This window comes from Clytia hemisphaerica, unplaced genomic scaffold, assembly GCF_902728285.1.
Source record: "Clytia hemisphaerica strain Z4C2 unplaced genomic scaffold, Clytia hemisphaerica genome assembly, whole genome shotgun sequence".
Classification (NCBI taxonomy): Eukaryota; Metazoa; Cnidaria; class Hydrozoa; order Leptothecata; family Clytiidae; genus Clytia; species Clytia hemisphaerica.
In genome coordinates, this window is record NW_027103740.1 from 32,907 (window position 1) to 52,184 (window position 19,278).

At 35.8% G+C, this 19,278-nt stretch overlaps 2 protein-coding genes across 2 annotated transcripts; both read right to left on the bottom strand.

The window, feature by feature from the left end:
* Positions 1-367: 367 nt before the first annotated feature.
* LOC136805164 (palmitoleoyl-protein carboxylesterase notum1a-like) lies at positions 368-16,515 on the bottom strand. Its single transcript, XM_067061728.1, has 12 exons — positions 16,412-16,515; positions 15,953-16,119; positions 5,642-5,847; positions 5,072-5,124; positions 4,693-4,855; positions 4,059-4,120; positions 3,806-3,911; positions 3,140-3,316; positions 2,793-2,890; positions 2,235-2,382; positions 1,954-2,001; positions 368-1,309 (listed from the first exon to the last, which is right to left on the bottom strand). Exons 3-12 carry the CDS (start codon positions 5,830-5,832, stop codon positions 1,000-1,002), a joined length of 1,356 nt encoding a protein of 451 aa, XP_066917829.1. The 5' UTR covers positions 5,833-5,847; positions 15,953-16,119; positions 16,412-16,515; the 3' UTR covers positions 368-999.
* Positions 16,516-17,384: 869 nt separating this feature from the next.
* On the bottom strand, positions 17,385-18,944 carry LOC136805165 (traB domain-containing protein-like). Its single transcript, XM_067061729.1, has one exon. It carries the CDS (start codon positions 18,923-18,925, stop codon positions 17,582-17,584), a length of 1,344 nt encoding a protein of 447 aa, XP_066917830.1. The 5' UTR covers positions 18,926-18,944; the 3' UTR covers positions 17,385-17,581.
* Between the last annotated feature and the right edge of the window lie 334 nt (positions 18,945-19,278).

A 19,278-nucleotide genomic window follows, 5' to 3' on the forward strand; every position in this document is an offset into this window, starting at 1 on the left:
TATTTTTTACTAAAACTTCTTATTCACAAATTTACCTTTCAAGTTTCAGAATTTACGAAAGTGGAAATTTGTCAGAATATGTATCATCTGGGCAGTGGCGTTGTGGCAGGGGGGGCCGGGGGGGCCATGGCCCCCCCAGCGGAGCTTTTTTGAAGGGGCGCCGAAGAGCAAGGGGCGCCAAAAGAGAACTTTTTTAAACGCCCCAATCTTAAAAATCATACTTTATGCGCCTTAAATTGCGCCCAGGACCAATTTTACTTATAGATAATTTTAAAATACTTGGAATTTTTTTCGCTCGCTTCGCTCGCAATACAGTCAATTGGTAACTTCTAAACAATCTAGCTAATTTACAAGCTTTTTTTGTACAATATAGCATTATTAAATAAAAATCTAACTGCGCCCCAAAACCAATATGCTGACAGCAATATTGAAATCATATAACATCAATTTTTCGCTCGCTTCGCTCGCACCACACCTTCTTTCTTTAACTTTCTTTTCACTCTAGCAAGTGTCAAATTTGTCTACTTTTATTTAGTGATTCTAGTCGGTGGGGACACCACTTTGGAAAATTGGGGGGGGGGCGCCATTTGAAAAAAAATTGTCTTTGGCCCCTCCAGAAAAATTTTCCCACAACGCCACTGCGGGTAGTGCCTTTTCTGCTTAATCCTCACTAAAACAATGTTCTTTATTATGGTTGGTTAATATCTGTTAAATCTTTTCTTATCTTTCGTGCTCAAATTACACAGAGTGTATCATATCGTTCCCAGGGGTAACCAACAATATTTCAATAATAATCTTCCCGAGAGTTTAAAGGTGATTATGAGAGTGAAATTTCTTTTGAATTTTAAGCTGATGAGTCTGTCTGTTATTGATCACAGAGTTCCGACAGCTAATCTCTCTTTTTTCTTTTAAAGCGCTCGTCTCGCTACTTGTGTCATTATTCTAAAAGCATGGTATTTATAAGGAGCCACTTCTGAACGGTTTCTCTTGTACACCTCATTAACCTTTGATCTGCCTGCTGCTGCTATCTGACCTCGGCATTTGCCTCAAGAGTTCTAAAAAGTATTTCGCTCGATCATCCAATTGCATAAAATCTGTCTTTTCTCGCTCTTTTTTCTTGGATGGTAAATGAATCTCAAGTCCACTAACGGGATGTGATGTAATAGGACAGTTCGTATGGCAATGTAAACCAGTACATTTGTCCATAAGTCTCTTTTTACACGATGATGTTATTTTACTGCTCCCCAGCCAACAACTTAGCGCATGGTTCAGTGTCGAGTCTTTGATTGTAATAGAGTACATTGGCGATCTGATGTAAACAAGGAATAAATCGAAATTCATTAAAGATTCTCAAAATAGTTCCTTTCATGCATGTTCTGGAGGCATAGCACAAGTTCTTTCAGCATATTGCAAAGGGTTCCAGTTTTCTAAACTATGGTATGTCATTTACACAGAAAATCTAGGATCATGTTAGCTGGCTACTGTTTACAACCGAGTCATTTCCACTTAGAATTCTGGCTCGTGTTCAAATTTACCCTCAAAGTGCAAATAAAAAGGCTTCCGCCTTTGAGAGATTTGGCTCAGCTGATGAATTTCAAAAATCCTAATATTATTCCTTTAGTAAAGGTCAGTTATAAAAACATGAAAACATCACAATATATAGAATTGTACCGCAAAATGATTAGACGAAAGGAAAACTGTTAGCCTTGCAACATGATCTGTAAACCACATAAAACAAACACCGCTAGAAAAAAACCCTTCTTAAAATATGTAGAAGGAACCATATTTCATCAACATACGTAACAAAAGTCTAAAGAGTCTAAATTATGCTTTTGACCCAGCTTTTGAATAAGAAAATAAATTCTCATCTAACACTTTGGATTCAAAATAGCGTCGAAAATCTTTGGATCACCAGTCAAGGACACACCGAAAGAAAAAAACATTAAAACTTACGTTGTAGCGAGACCAGTGTGGGAAGCACAGGATGCTGCGAATACACCACTGAAAATGAAAAATAACAATCACAATTAAAAAACCGCTGGAATATTAGACCAAACAATCGTCCCCTGTGAGAGAAACACCCTTTGATTTCATGTCATCGTCAATTGGACTTTACCCATTTAAGCAATAAACTTGAAATCCCCATCCTCATAAATAATAAAGCATTCTCGTTGGCATTTAGCTCCCTTCATTCTATCCAAAAGGGTCACTGAGACAAGGGTATATTCACTTACTCTTTTGTCTTATCAATGGATCCATGTATTGAGTTGCGCATGCGTATACCAAGAGATTTTAAATATTTGTTATCGAAATTCATTTGATACGAATTCTCTGTCATGATTTGTACAGTGTCCATCAACCATTGAAATACAAAAATTGGTCCTGAAAGAAGAAAAACTGTTTGAATCTAACTTTAAAATTACCCATCCCAGAGAGTTTACGCTTCGTTGGGTCTCGATTATTATATCGGCATTTATAAAAGTTAATTTAGGCCCGTGACTGAAATTCCTAGTTTCCCTTGCTGGGCATAAAAACAAGATTATTTGTCGATGACGTACGTCAGAGCCGAGATCAATGATGTTGGAAACTCTTCAGGTGACATGAAAATCTCATATTTACTGATAGTCGGATTAGAAAATAAGTGCGATTTTTCTGCTGACTAGCCTGTACCAAACTCTTCTTTGCTGACTGAGAAGATAGCGCCAAGTTCGGTTTCTTACGACATACGGCAATTTTTTCAAAATATAAAAACCACCCGTGGGCATGGTGGTACAGGCTATCTGCTGACATACTTTGAATATATTTGAAGACATTGGCTGCAAATAAACACTTTTGTTTTTCTTCCGTGTATGCCTGCGAACAGCTCGTGTGTAGTGTTGCGTTCCAATATCTAACAATGAAAGGGGAGAGATGACTTTAGAGGTCGTTAGAGAAAAGAGAGAACTAGCTCCCCCGTTTTTGCTTTGCGAGTTTTGTAGTATTTCTGTAAGAAAAATATATCAGTTTGTCCTTTAAGAATACTGTATCTACTTTTGATTAGCTTAGTCAGAAGTAAAGTTGGAAATTCAAAAAATATCATAAGAAATAAAACAGACACCGCTTTTAAACATCACAAAAAAAATAAGAACGATTAACCTACTCGATAGCCTTCTTGAAAACGAGGTTAGGATTACAATCCTCGCACCCTGGGACAGGAGGGACATCTAGAACCCATGCAGAATCCACTAATCCTCTGACATCGACCTTCTTGTTGACATGTGATGAGATGAGATTGGAGACACGGTCAATATTCTGTAACACACCAATACCACCAGCACTGGAGAATCGAAACACAAAAAGAAAAATTAGGAAGATAATAATATAGGGAATGGGTTCTACTTTAGCGTTTAATGACATCAATAGGCCATTTCACAGTCGCAAAGCGTAATAGGTAATTAGGACCACTGCACACTAATGACGACTTACTATTGGTCCAAAGTTTTGAAATTTTCGAAGATTATTTCGTCTAGCCAACAAAAAGCCGTTATGGAGGCGCAATCAATCCTGATTACACATGATCAATTCCACACCAATGCAATGGCTTCAGACATTCAACGTCCTTCAGCCCTTTTTAAGCCGATCCCTTTCCCCTTGTATGTACCATTTGATAAGTTAGATTCAATAGAAAAAACGAATTCTATTTTAGTTGAGAGTTAAGAATGGAGAACTGTTAAGCCTTTCGGAAGAATGATGACTGCAGCGAGTTGTTGATCCTTTACGAAAAAAATTCTTATTAATAGGCCAATATGACCTAACAAAACCTTACCTGCTTCCAGCCAATATTAAACGATCAGCATCTTTAAGGCCTTTGCTTAACAAGTCTTTCACCACGTCTGTCACAATACGAGATCCATGAAATGCGATTTTCGTATCTAAAAAATTTGTACAGGAACATTAGTAGACATAGAAGCTAAAAATCATCTACTTAAATTTGCTATTAAAGAATAGAAGAAGACATTTTGGTACTATATAGCGTAAGAGTTGAACTCTTGAGTCCAGGGATGGAAATCTTTACTTACCTCCAACACCGTCAGCAATCGTATCACCGATCCAAAAATCACTCGAACAATATGGTATAAACCTATGAGAAGAAAAAAAATCAATTGTTTAGATTTCCATAAATATGATGCGGTTTAATTACACTTATACCAACCAATACGCCACAACAAAATTATAAATTTTTGTAAACACGACCAGAATTGAACGACATCAAAATTCCACGGGTCAATGAAACGTCTTCAGAAATTTGATGTCAATGATCCCAGCCAAATTGAATACTATCCCTTCCCTTGAAGTTTTTTACTAGCGGGTTTATGCATTTGCACTTTTGAGGACGGTGGAGTGACTGAAGCGATTTGGAATAACCCGCAATACTGACCCGCAAAATTGAGGACGGTAAAAGTGCTGATTTACAGTCGTCCTCAGTCAGTCAGGATCTAGTCCAATTAGAACCTTACCGTCTCCGTCGCAGAAAAACACACATACATAAATTCAGTACTGAAAGGGTTCATAGGTATATTATATAAAACAAAGAAAGACAAGCAAACCTTATTCGAGAAAAGACTGCCTTAACGTCAATAATGAATGACTTAGATAAAAAGGTACAGTTTTTTTTTAAATCTCCAACCTTAGCAACGTTCAAATGAAACTTACACATGATTCGCTTTCCAGAATTCTTTATTTTCCGATTCAACACTACTCAACAGTCCATCGCCCATTCGTTTGGCTTTCCATGAATTCGATGACGTGACTGTTGGAAAACCTTTCTCTACAGTTCGTCTAAAACATTCCTTTGGTTCAGAACAAAACCATCCACCTATCAAAAACAAACGAATGGTTGAAATCATATGAAAAAGAAAAAAACATATACAAGTTTTCTCGCGTTATGGGATTTTTGTTTCTCCTCCTGCTGCAAACAGTTCTAAAAGACAAAGTTAGACCCTAACAAGAAACTTCATCCTTTAGTGCCGAGTCAGGTAGATTTTTAACGCGAATCACACAATGATAAAATTGAATTATCTAATTTAATTACCTTCCAGATAGATGATCCATTCTGAACTTTCAGGATTGGAACGAAAGTAATATCTGAAGAAAGAAAGGAAATTTTGTAAAGAGAAAACTCGTGGGCGCAAGACGGAAGCATCACTCAAATAGACAACTCAGTGGAAAAGGTAAATACTACATAAACCATTTCCGACTAGTGTTCACGAAAACGGACTTCAAGTTGAAATTCCGTGTTTAAAAAAATTCCTTGTTCACCATGGCTAAAAGCTACAGTGTACAACTCAGCACTTTACACAACGAATATGACATTGCACATTCTGGTAGTAATTAGTGAGTTTATGTATTCGAGACAAATCGAAGGAGACGGTATCAGACATGTCATCAAAATCACCGTCCACTTTGCTTGGCGACGGTAAAAAGACCAAAATACCGTCGTCTTTATTAAGTGAGCAACGGCGATATAGAGCCGCAAATCAATTATCGAATTTGTTTTGCGTCGACTTCACTTACCGCTGCCCGCGAAATCCTCAGATACATAAACTTGCTATTATATTGGAGATAAACCATGTATAAATTCACAGATTACAGATCAACTCACCCTGCAGAACTTCCATCATTACACGTGGGTGCATTATGTCCTTTCAAGAAATACCGATCCATCCCATTTTCGCGCAGATCCATCCGCATACATTTGACGAAATCCCCTGCAAACATGCAATTCCTCGGGTATGACAACGTGCTTTGTACACATAATGCTATGCAAGTCGTTAGTAATAATTGTCCGTACATTTTCTAGTATTATTCCTGAAGAAGATCAAAGGGATGAAAATATCAAAAAACAGAACCATGTCAAAAAAGAGTAAATACAAATCTTTCTTGGATAATCATTCAATTTCTTCCACATCTCTACCAATGTCTTTGCATCCAAACGACCGCATGAATTTGATCGCATACACGTCTACCTTTCCCCATAATTTTGAATGGGTCAGTAACGAACTAATAAGAGGTCATACTCAATGATTGTATGTTTTGTGTATGAATATAATCTGTACTCTTTTCTTCACTAGGTGCTTCCACAAGCTCGGTTTTGCGACACTGACCTGACTACAAACAATTAACGTTGGTGTTTATTGCAAGTTCGAAAAACAATAAACAAGTCCAGCAGATTAACTCGACCACAATTAAAAATCGCTTAAGTGCTCAGACATTCTATATTACTAATCCCATACAAGACTTAAAAGAAAACCATTGAATTTGGAACTTTTCGTAAACATTATAAATGATCTGATGGCAACAGAATGTTTGTAATGAAAATCATATTGCATCAATAACTATTTATCAATAATCCTAGTAAGTGCCCTCTTCTTTATTTTGGCCGACCGTTGTTCGAGATAAGGAGCTAGATAAAACAAAGATTATCATTGAGGCGCATTCCAACATCAACGTGAAAGCACTCGAGCTCTTGAGTCGACTCCACATGAATCGATTTTACCTATTTGACTTAATTAAACACTTAAGTATAATTCCCCTCCAAGAAGACAAAATATTTAATATCCAGGTCATTTAAAAGCCTCAAGTGCATGCACTTTCTATAAAGAAGACGTGCAGTAAATCCTCGCTTATTAGAACTTCTACTATTCGAATCTAGTTTCTATAATTTGACTTGTTTCCAGTCCCCGTCAAGAAAAATTTCTATAATTCGAATCCCTCTGTAATTCGAACAAATAAGATTCCCTGTTCAAGTTCGAATTAGCGAGAGTCAACTGTACATGCGATTCATCTTCATCACACCAAGTCAAAAGTGAAATTGTCTAATACTGACGAGTCGATGGTGACATATGTATACTTTTTTTGTTTGAATAGAGTGTCTGTGGTCCATGTCGTTCTCGTTTGTTATCCTCGAACCTCGTTGCCATTAAAATAACAAATTCATGTCTTGACATCAAGGATTCTTTTCAGCTCGTTAGCAACATAGTAACAGCTGTAATCTACAGAAAAGTCTACTGGAGCAGTACTTAAAGCCTCTCAATACACGTTTACCACACTGTTCCGGAATATAACCAATCTATGATATGCACCATTGCATTACATCACGAACCCAACAGCCGATTGGTTGGAAATGACGTAAAATCAGTTAACACGTCACTTTCAACCAATCAGCTGTTGGGTCCGTGGAAGACATTGCAATGGTGCATATGATGAAAAGTGATAGAACCACCAAGTATGATTCCTTATGTGACAGCACTCCCTCCACTTGAATCTTTCCCCTCTGTGTGTTCACTTACGCATTATCACACTTCATTTGAAAACTGATGATAATTTGTGAGAGTTTTGACAAATAAACGATGCGGTTAGTCACACACGTGCCGTGCATAAACACATATTTAACATATTCAAAAGTTTTCAGTGTAACTTCTTGTTCTGTTAAACATCAAATGAAGCTAAATTCAAGATGAAGTCCATATAATAATTTGTGAGAGCTTTGAACAGTCACATATGAAGCGTATTTTAAACACATCATTTAATCTTACTAGTCTAAAAGATTAATAGAATAGAATAGACTAAACGATGTCAAAAACTTTAGACTATTTTGGAGTAAACTTATCAAAAGAAACAAACCCAACAACTACGATCCTCCATTTCAAGTAAATATTACCTTACGAGTCCGAAGGCAGTATTGGAATGGACGATCGCACACTTTTGCACTTTTCATAGATAGACACGCAAAGCTCAATTTATGATGACGAAAAGAGAAGATTAGTATATTCAATGACAATGACACGCGTTCACACGTTTTATCACCATAAATAAACGCTCTCTTATTATTAGAAGGTTTTTAATCTGAGACGCCTGTTTTAAGAACAAGTCTTCGTTTAGTATTCTACCCGGGGGGGGGGTACTTAGGCAAAATGGGTGCCAGGTATGTGCGAGCCATAAGGGTACCTTTTCTCATTCCTCAAAAGTCTCTCAAAGGGGTACAAATTCAAAAGTTAGTCTCTGAAAGGGTCCCAAAATCACAAAAATCAAAAATTTCTCTCTCAAAGGGTCACGATTTCCATCAAACCAAAATTTGGAAAAAATGGACCAACATTTACGAAAAAGTCTCTCAAAGGGTCCCAAAATCACCAAAATTTTGTCTCTCAAAGGGTCGATTTTCGATTTTCGGCTCGGACATACCCGTCACCCCGCAAACCTAGTACCCCCCCCGGGGTATTCTAGTTTCAGTCGATTTGATATTTGGATGAATATGATCAACCGGCGACTTCTGAAGCTGTTTTTACAAGACTGTAGAGTGAAACACACCATTCTGACAATGATTCTAAAAAGTCAAAGCATACTAGTACCTTATATGATGTTCTAGTTCTAATATAAAGAAGCCATTCTTACGCCAATTGCAAGTATGTGAAAATTCACAGAACCAGCTTTAATGTGTGTAAGCCACACAAAAAACACGCCGACAAATCGATTCAATTTGAAAGGCTCAGCGTAAATATTCAAGTCCAAAACTAAATACATTATAATGTGTTTTTGATGTCTCCATTAGTAACTAAATCAATACCGAATCGATTCAAAGCCATACCGTAAACCTTCCGTAGGCCTGTATACACTTTCATCAATCTTGAACGCTATTTGAAGATTGGATACGAGTTTACAGGAGTTGATTGACGTCAAATTGCAGCGACTTCAGGAATTTGAAGTCATTGAACTCAGGCAGACTCGAATCCGATCCCTTTTATGTTGTTTTTTGTGTTATTATTCAGTATACAATCAAACAAACATGATCTCTTCGCTTCCCTGAAATCCACAATGGACACTTAGGATGTCCAATTTTTATAAAGCAGTCTCTTTTGAAAGAGGAACTGAACGCTAAAAACTTTCGAACAATGGAGTGTAGGAATTTCGGTTCCGAGATTTCTCAAAGACCTGAGCTGCAGAGCAAATCAACAAACACACACATACAAACACTGTCTGTCTTCTGTTGAATAAATAACCGTATATCAAACAAGTGAACCAAAGTATCGGCAGATTCCTTTGACTCAGTGACAAGTGAAAAGTAAAACAAGGCAGAGAAGGCTCGCTACACTTAAAAACAACATGTTTTCTTGCGCGATGTGAGTTGAATGAGAAGGCCACTCGTGCCGTCAAAGAAGAGGTCATCAAGAAGTGTTGCTTTTTATAGTTTCTTTGAAAGAAGAGTTTCTTTTTTATTAACGGCTCAGTATAACCCTCTAGTTAAGAAGGGATCATCGCACCGCTTAAATGTAATGTAACTTGTTCTTTAGCCTCTTTTTGCGGAGACCGCCTGACCGACAAATAAGATGTTCCATTCTAATCGTCATTAGCCTGTCATCCATTTCAACAACTTGATCTAGCCTCGAATACTAACTGTGCGAATACGTGCACGCTCAATTTTAGCTGGTGATCTCGAGAATCCCAAATTTATAATGCTAATGAAAATTGCTTGTCAATGAGTGGTAAAGCCAGAACCCTAGCTAGGCTGTTCTTTTACACCCTAAAAAGATTTGACGTTGAAACAATCGACAAAACAACGCATGGAAGCGGGAGCTAATACTTTACTAAATTGCGAATACCGACTAAGGAGATTATGAATGGTTTTAAACAAGCTTTATTCTCATTGGTTGAAATATGTGATGTCATCCAATCATTTTGAAACTCTTGCAAAGAATACCTGCACAAGATAGCAGGCTCGTGTTTGACGTCAGCAATTCTCGCAACCCATTGACAAGTTGTCAAAAAACAAGGAGAAAAGCCCAATTATTTTTAGAACTAGTGCTTTCTATGAAAATAAAACAGAAAGCCTCTCAAACCGTTATGTTTGCAATTTTCTTATTAACTCTCGGAAGCAATCTACTGGCAAAAGGAAAAAGTCGATTTACCGACTTAAAACTGTTTGAAAAGAGAGAGAGTATAAATAAAACGGAAGAAAGACGTACGGAAACACTCACATATGGGTCAAAAAAATGATTTGCACAGGTATTAAGCAATCTCGTACACATTTTTTATAAGAACAAACTATAAAAAAACATAAGTCTTCGATGGCCAAAATGTTAAGAACAAGTTAAGAACATTTTAAGGCTTCATGGGCTCTAAAACACCCAATTTCTTAGGAAATTACACAAAAATAATCACATAATGGTGAAAATAAGAACCGCATCCGAAAGTTTCAAGCATTTTGGATGTTCTTATAAAAAACGTGTAACTTATGAAACAATACGGTCGAGGGACAATCAGGTCATATCATATAGAATTCAGATAGCTTCAACAACTGATAAGCTTTAAAAGAAAATATAAAATACAAAAATACCAGAAAATTTCAAACTGTAACAAAACCACTGATTCGGCCAGTCGTGATTTGCCTTTTGAAGAATTAATGAAACTGAATAACACAAAAAAAATTTTCCAGCTTTTATATAGTATTCTCAGTTGTGTTTTTATAAGAAATATATGTCTTGACTTCACAAGTAAAAACAATTTATCTGTGAAAGATTTTCAGTGATACGGGTGTGTTGGGAGGGAGAAAAGTGCTTTATTTTATCTTACTGTTTTCGGCATTGAGAAAAAAATATTAGAATGCTAGCCTCGAAAACCTATAAGACTGTTAGCTTCCAAAAAACTTGAATTGCTAAATTTCTAGTTGTTTTCTTATAAAGAAAAAACGAAGTAATTATCATGATATGAAACCATAAAATGACGACATTTTTCCACTCCTCCCCACGTTTCCTCAACTCGTCCATCAAAGCACAAAATAATGATTCAGTACTATCATAACCTCCTTTTCCGCAATCCAAAATAATCAACCATTCAATATATAGGTATGCATATGCATCTTTTCTACAATAAGCGAATAAGCACAAATTGATAGTTTTTCTTTCTTTGTCTCATTTGGAAAAAGTAAATTTAGGATCGGTGAATACATAAAAATGGAAAGTTTTTAAGGAGAGCATTTTTTTTTAATCCAGGAAAAATCAACGCCGGTGAAAAAAAGAAAAGTCAATTTTACCAACATCAGAAGAAGTCATCCAAACCTTGATTTATCAGCTATAAATTCTGTGTAATTGCAAAACTTTAAAGAAGTGGAGTAAAGCCTTCTTCAACGATATCACCACTTGGAGGGCACCGAAGATACCCAAAATATCCTACTCCTTATTTTCAGACAGAACAATATCTACCAATTCTAAAAATATCGGTCAGCACAAAGGGTCAGACAACAATAGATGCTGTATTTGGCAATCAAAAGGATAAAATGTTTTGCAATCCGAAATCATCAGTAGTACTGTATCCAACAGTAGCTTTTGTTGATCTCGGTAAATGACTTCCGTAATTAAGGTTAACAGTAACCTTACCTAGCTATGCGCACCAATACTCGATATACTCAATAAAATTTCGGAGTCAATTTTTTCGGTCACTTAAAAAAAAACCAGGTCGAAATGGATTTAAGATCAAAGTACGAAGCGTTTTTGTGTGATTCACCCCCGGATTAAAAATTGCGTGGCGCATGCTTACAAAACGGTTTGATAACCGCAAATGGAGGTGTCTTAATTGCTTCGAACTTAGGCACGTTCATCCCCTCTTCGAAACCAAAATAAAATTTTATTGGTCACGATCATTAAAGCCAATCAATTCATCATGAAGTCACTAGCTTACTTCACGGAAAGATGTAGGTGCGCTTCCGGGTTCATTTTCAATTACGTCGGTAATCAATCAAAAAACAACTGAAAACTAACTTCGATACCCTCCCACTTCAAAATTCGAATCTTTGTTTTCCGGGATTACAGTTCACGTTCATAAGTATGTATGATGCACTTGGAGCAGGAGCTCGATAAACGACCTTTCATGTATACGATATCAAACTCAGCAAGTTTATATAGCTTGCACATATAAAAATAACACTGAACATTTAGAACACCACGAAAACCTTGTAAACACCAACAGTGCAGGTTTGGCGGACACGAAAGAAATGGCTCAAAGAATGCTAAACAAGAAAAGTATTAGGTTTAAATCCAAAGGTTTAAACCTTCAAAAAGCGCTGGAAAATATAAAGATTAACTGCAAGTAGATTTAATACGAACCTTATTAACTCTCGACATTAACGTTCTTGACAGGACAACTGTCATTCTATCTGACAATGCGACAAAATGACTATAAATAAAATCAACCAAATGCTAATCACCCATAAATTATGCTGACACAAATTCGTAATGAATGATGGCATCAAACTAACCCCAATCTAATTTACAATGATCTTGATTTCTGTTCCTGGCAAAACAAACATTTTGTCTTGTGATTTACGTATTTGGCCGCGTTTTTACACTCAATAAATATAATACTTCATATTAGCCTAAGCAAAAAATGTTGGCAAAGGCGCCACACCCAGGGAGAGAAAAGAACGCCGCTGAAATTCTAATCACTCATTTAGATAACCTTTATGGCTTTCTTCCCTGGGAAAACGAGTTTGACTCCATAGCGACACGAGTATTTCTATTACATACAGTTCCAATAAATCATGGCTTTCAATTTCTTCTACAGTATTGCACAATAAACCTTTTCAGTGACAACGCTTTTGCGTCAACAATATCAGCACAAAGAGCTTTTTACAGGGCAGTATTTGGATAATTATTCCAAGTTCCTTGATTATTCATATGAAAATTTTTGTGAAAAAGTCACTCTTCTAAAAGTGCATCGTTTTCAGTAATAAAGTTGTAAGTAATTGGATACATTTTTCGAACCTTATGTCACGAGTAGTTTAAATACGTTTGGTATCATACTATATACCGAAGGTATGCTTCAGCTCTTGATAAATATGTGCAGCCCATTTTTCTAGTAAGGTTATCTTCAACAGAATGGCTTTCACAGATGACGACATTGTGCCGCACTAGGTTCTGAACTAGAAGTACCACAACCCATGCACCACTAGCCATAGTGGTGGTTCAATAGGGCAAATAAATTGACTCCAAAAATCGTTGAAATTTTCTCAGAATGACCCCAAAAAAACTTTTCAATATCCACTTCAACAATAAATGAATTGAATAAACGCACAAAATTAACGCATACAAAATATCCCGATGAGTGCAAAAATCGTTTCAAGTATGATATCCTTAAATCTAATACAAATTTTAATATTCGGTTCATTCATCCATTGCAGTATCGACAACAAATGGAAAACATTTGTCAATCAATCGATTGAAAGAAAAAGCCTTGCGAAAATTCACAATATAATTCGAAATATAAAGTTTCAGCTTGATTACGCGTATCAAAACCCAAACTAACCAATTTGTCTATTTTTCTTTACATGTAATAAGGACAATACATTCAAAAAGGTAAAATGGTGGGAAACTTTTTTATCACGTGTTACAATAGGACTGCAAGTTGACGTTATGAATCTATGATGGAAAGGGTTTAAGTGAAAGCTGAGAAAACGACAACTTAAATATAACAAGATTGTGCTTGGAAAAGTGTAGATACCCCTGGAAAATAGCAAAATTTGCAAAAGAACCCTTGGTCATGAAATAGGATGGCTCAATCTTGTCTTATCTAAAATTCCACAAAGTTTATTGGAGAACATGTAGCAGATTATAATAGAATCCAAAAAAATCCGAGAAATCCAAGAAATCTAGTATGTGCAGAAAATGTTGAAATAAGTAGAATTAGAGTGACGTGAAATTAATCAAGGCAATTTTTTCAAAACAATCGAATGACTACCATAAAAAATTGTCTACCACTGTCCAACTTCTAATCAACTGATAGAAGTATCTAGTATAAAGTTTATACTTTAGATATACTTATGATGCTTACAACAGCAAAAAGCTCGTTCAAAATAAATTGCTCAGGTCTGTTAAACTTCAATGTCCTCCTCCTCCTCCTCAGCAAAAAAAACAACCATCACGTACTTTTGACGCACAACTTTCTGCACCTTAACGTTAGGAACCTTATTTTCAACGAACGTATCCCTAGATTATAGCGGGAAAGATGAAAGAGGAAAGACTCAATTCGAAGGCTTATCAGGCAAATAACAAGTCTTGAAACACAATAAACAGTTATCTCCGTCACGAGAATATCAAGTTCTATTTCTTCTACTTTGGAATGATTTTTGACTTTGGTTATTGCTACTGACAAAAACATTGACTTTTGACATCAAACCATCAACCATCATAAAAAAAAGCATATTGCAGCTTGATTAGAAAAATTTTGCGCATGGCACATTGACGTCATACGCGAAGATCAAAACTGAAACAAAACGTAGCAGAAATATTACAACGGTTATTTTTATAACAACAAACTATAATAAGGCTTCGATGGCCAAAATGCCAAGAACAAGTCAAGAACATTTTAAGGCTTTGAGGATTCGAAAACACCCGATTTTTCAAGACATGGACAGAAATGACCATAAAATGGTCAAAATAAGAACATTTTAAGAACATTTTTAGGCTTAAAACTTAAAAAGTTAAGAAAATCAGAGGGCTTCAAATATTTTGATGTTCTTATAAAAAAACGTGTATTTTTGACTTAGGTTATTACTACTGACAAAAACATTGACTTTTGACATCAAACCATCAACCATCATAAAAAAAAGCATATTGCAGCTTGATTAGAAAAATTTTGCGCTTGGCACATTGACGTCATAGGTGAAGATCAAAACTGAAACAGAAGGCAGACATATTACAACGGTCAACTACATAATATGATCCTTCTCAGAGTCTTTCACCTCACCTTCTAGGATCAATTTAATTCTAGGATCGGTATCAAGGCTCTGAATATCTTTTTCAATAAAACAACAACAACAAAATCATACTGACGCTGGAAAAAGAAAAACTGGCTGCTTATATCTAACTCTTACAGTATGCACACTGTTAACCGATTTGCTTTCAACGCTGATATGTATTGAGAGAAGAAAATACGTGAAGCTATAAAAATGATTTGAGTTATCTCAATAATTTCACACTGTGCGGTAATAAGCTAAGCCTTTGAGTCTCAGGGTGAAATTCCTGTCTTGATACAAATGAAATTCATGAGTGAGAGAGATACCATCTAAAATATCTCGAAAAATGCTCATTGAACTTTGTCATAAAAATAGGTTTAATTATCATTTCAATATAGTCCAAAGCAATCATTTGCCAAGTTTCATTTTAAATGAAAATTGACGATTAAATCGATTCAATTTATAAGCCTCTTGAATTGGAGCATGCGTAAGTTAGTCGATCCATAAAATAGGTCATTGCTTGCTATACCGATGATATCATTACAGATAATAGCTCATAATTGAGTACGGCATACCGCAAACTTCGCAATTTTAGCTAATCAACAAAGATTTTCTTCTTCCACAGCTTTGATTGACAGAAACCGAACGTGTTGATTTTGTCATGAAAATTTCCTTCAGTGATAGCCCTTCAATGTGGTTTCCAATAAGCGATAGATCAAAGAGTAATCATTTTCGAATCAAAACCGATTAGATACAAACTCTAACAACACTTTGACAAAACTAAGTGAGTCTTACCAGGAAACTCGTCCTGGGTCATTATATCGGATATATCCGAAAAAAAACTGCACAACTTTTAACTATAACGAATCACAAAAGTTTCCAAGAAAAAATACAACTACCATTTTTGACGTAAAAAATAAACTACCCATTGAAAAGCTATAGCTAACAAGCTACCATGTCAAACCTTGCATACAAAAGCAAAATGTACAGTTGAATGTTTGGTGTTAAAAATTCCACAATAAATTTAACGACAATTATTATAGAACAAAAGCACAGCACAAAACAAAATAGCATATCAAAACAATATGCCGCTTCTCTAACGGGGGCAATTACACGGCGGTGTATTGCGAGGTCAAAAAGAAGACTAATAATTTGTTCATCATTAACAAATGAGCAAAATAATTGACTTACAATTTTCAATTAGCCCTTTTTTAAAAGGTTCTGTTCTCCTGCTAATAAACTGATGCGATTGAATAACCATCTTATTGTCAGTGATTTTCGTGATGACGTCATCATCAAATGTTTTGGAATTTGTAGCAGATCATTCTTTGAATATTTCAAATTGGTGGTATTGAAATCTAAAAAAAAATAGTAAAAACACTTTTAAAAGTTCATCATACACTTTTTCTATAACAACGAACTATATAAGAATATAAGCCTTCGGATGGCCAAAATGTTTAGAACAAGTTAAGAACATTTTAAGGCTTTGCGGACTCGATGGACACCCGATTCTTTAGTAAAATGGGTCAAAATGGTCACAAAATGGAGAAAATAAGAACATTTTAAGAACATTGTTAGGCTTAAAACCCAATGAGTTAAGAACAACCAAAGGCTTCAAAAGTTTTGGATATTCTTTAAAAAAAAACGTACACTAGTCTAATGTTTTGATTTGTCTTATTCCTCGTTTTTCGACTTATCAAGTCCTTGCTTGACCGAGAGCATTGAGACAATATCCTTGGTTATATAATGAAGTTCTAAAGAATACAAGCACATCTTTTCAATCGATAAGAATGAGTTGCATTGCATGGATCATTTTAATTCATTCAATGAGCATTCAATGGCCTGAACATTTAAAAGAACATTTGAAGAACATTTGAAGACTTTGCACGCTCTAAAACGCCAATTTCTTAAGAAAATACTCACAAAATGGTGAAAATAAGAACCTTTTAAGAACCTTTTTATGCTCAAAACTCAAATGAAGAACACCCGAAGGCTTGGAACATTTTGAATATTCTTATAAAAAACATAGGTAATATACCGTTACATGCCTGATAGTAATGTATCTTCTTCTTATTCACATTTACCAAAACCATCAAACCTTTAGAGAGAACTTTTTCTTATAATTTCCTGTATTTTACTGGATAAAGAAAATAAGTAAAGAAAATAGTACAACAAATACATTGAACTTTTTAAAACGTCAGTAGAGAGTTGCTTTTACACCATTCATGATATGCACCATACTGGAGAGTCTTCTGACAACTTTTAAAATTTTCCACCCAATACGTCACTTAAACAATAGAAAAAGTGACGTATTGGGTGGGAAATTTTAAAAGTTGTTAGAAGACTCTCCAGTGTGGGGCATATCATGGATAAGCTAGATTTGAACAATAGTTCATTAAAGGTATTGGACTCTTTCTTCGAAAATAAAGCAACTGGAAAACTTTATAAGGATCCCTTTCAAATCGGAACAAAAAAAAGTTATAAACAGTGTTTTAAAGAGGTCTCGAGACTAGTCTGAGATTATTCTGACAAAGTGAGGCGTCTCAGAAGGCTTTCTGGACAATTCTGTATGCAATACACACATTTAAATACTGCATCGTTATGGAATTAGTTCAACTGTAAGTTCTTTTTTGGGTAGACCCTGTATTTTGTTAATTGCTTTTTTATAATCTACAATTCGGCACTCCTTTAAATATAGTACACTTTATCCATAATACTAATACATTTTCGACCATCAAAAATAGATGACTTCTACAAATGTTAAAAAAATTTCATTTTTTTCTCTTTAAAATAAAAGGTTTTTTAATAAAGAAAAGTTTTTTAAACGCGTTGATATCTGGCCCATCTAACAATGGAATAAACACCCCAGCTCAGCACTGCTACAAGACTGGCTTTCAATGTAAAGGTAAAGGTCCGACTAGCTAAAGTCGGTGGAGGTACTTCTAAAAGTCTTTGAAGATCAAATTGTTTTCCAATACTATTAGCAATGCCATTCATGTGCCCTATTCCAACAACAGCAACAATAACCGGTTTATAGTCCATCCTGTTGATTTGTTCCACAACTGTGTTCTCATTATTTTCCAAATCATTCATGTCATTAAAGCTTTGCATCATGCTGTCCGATCGTCTTATAGGGATAAATTCAGGCAGATCATTGCGGACACTGATGACATAACGTGACAACATTTCAGCCATGTATTGATCACGTTCATCCACAAACACACGTGACAATTCCGGGAAATCACCGGTCATTTCGGCCATCATTTCCGCAATCATATCCTTCTGTTTGTATCTTTCAACATCCTCCTTAGTGATAGATTCTTTGGAAAATATCAAATGCCAAGCTAATTGCAGCTTTTGGTAGACAGACAAAGAGGACATAGCACGACCAATAGTTGATTGTATAGGTCGATCACCAAGAACCAATTTACATCCCACAATCTGCCTTGCTTCTTGGCAAGCCACACGAAATTCTCCTCCAGGAGCCATACCAAGCTCTTTGGTAATGTGAGCTGACATGCTTAATAATAGCATTTGCATAACACCACTTACAACACTCCCTGTTTCCTTGATACTATACCTCAATTTTTCAAGATTGATTTCTTTGGCAGCCTTCATGAGAGATTCTTCATCATACTTAAGAACACCAACACGACTTGCACACAATTCCACCATGACCATGTCTGGCTGAAGAATTCGAATGGTTTTCTCAACATCCTCTTGACTAGCCTTACTAAAATGAGCGGTGCCAATGATGTAAATGTAGGCTCCATCATTGGTGACTATTTGAGTAACATTCTCAGGTAGCGGTTCACATTCGTTTGCATTACGTACCATTAAACGCTGACTGTAGCTGACTGATTTCAATAACAAATCTTCAGCTAGTCGCTCTTGCTCTAGGGCAGCTGCTTCTTCACGGAGCTCTTCTGAGACTGTTTCCCAACTTTCTCCATCAGATTCGCGACGACTTCCAGCACTTCCAAAATCATAATCTCCTTCAATGTTGTCACTTGGATTAGATGAGTTATCAGAAGGTGGAGAGAAATGATCTCTTATTTGTGAATGGACGTCGAACCCATTATCATCTTGTGTGGCTTCTTGAAGAGCTTCTTGATTAACCTCGGTATTTAAGTTATTTTCTTCAATTGTTTTATCAGATTCCATAATTTTTCATTATCTCTAGAAATAAAACAAAGCAACTTGATAAAAAAATTCATCTCAAGTGGAATTTGAGTTTTGGATTTAAATTTGTAACTGAAATAAAGGAAGATGGAGAACAAAATATCCTTATAGGATGAAATGGATTTACACCATTTCAGGCAAATTTCCAGGATTTGGAGCTGCTACCGTTTTTAATCAAAATATTGAGTTTCAGAATGTGCCTTTAGGCTCGAAAAGAGCAGACAGGAGGTCTGTGGCCTTGTAAATAACCCAATCAACTGGTCCAGGACAGTCCTGGTGTGGTCTATGGGGCAAAGCCCTAAGAAAATTATGCCTCTTTCAGAATTAAGTGCTAT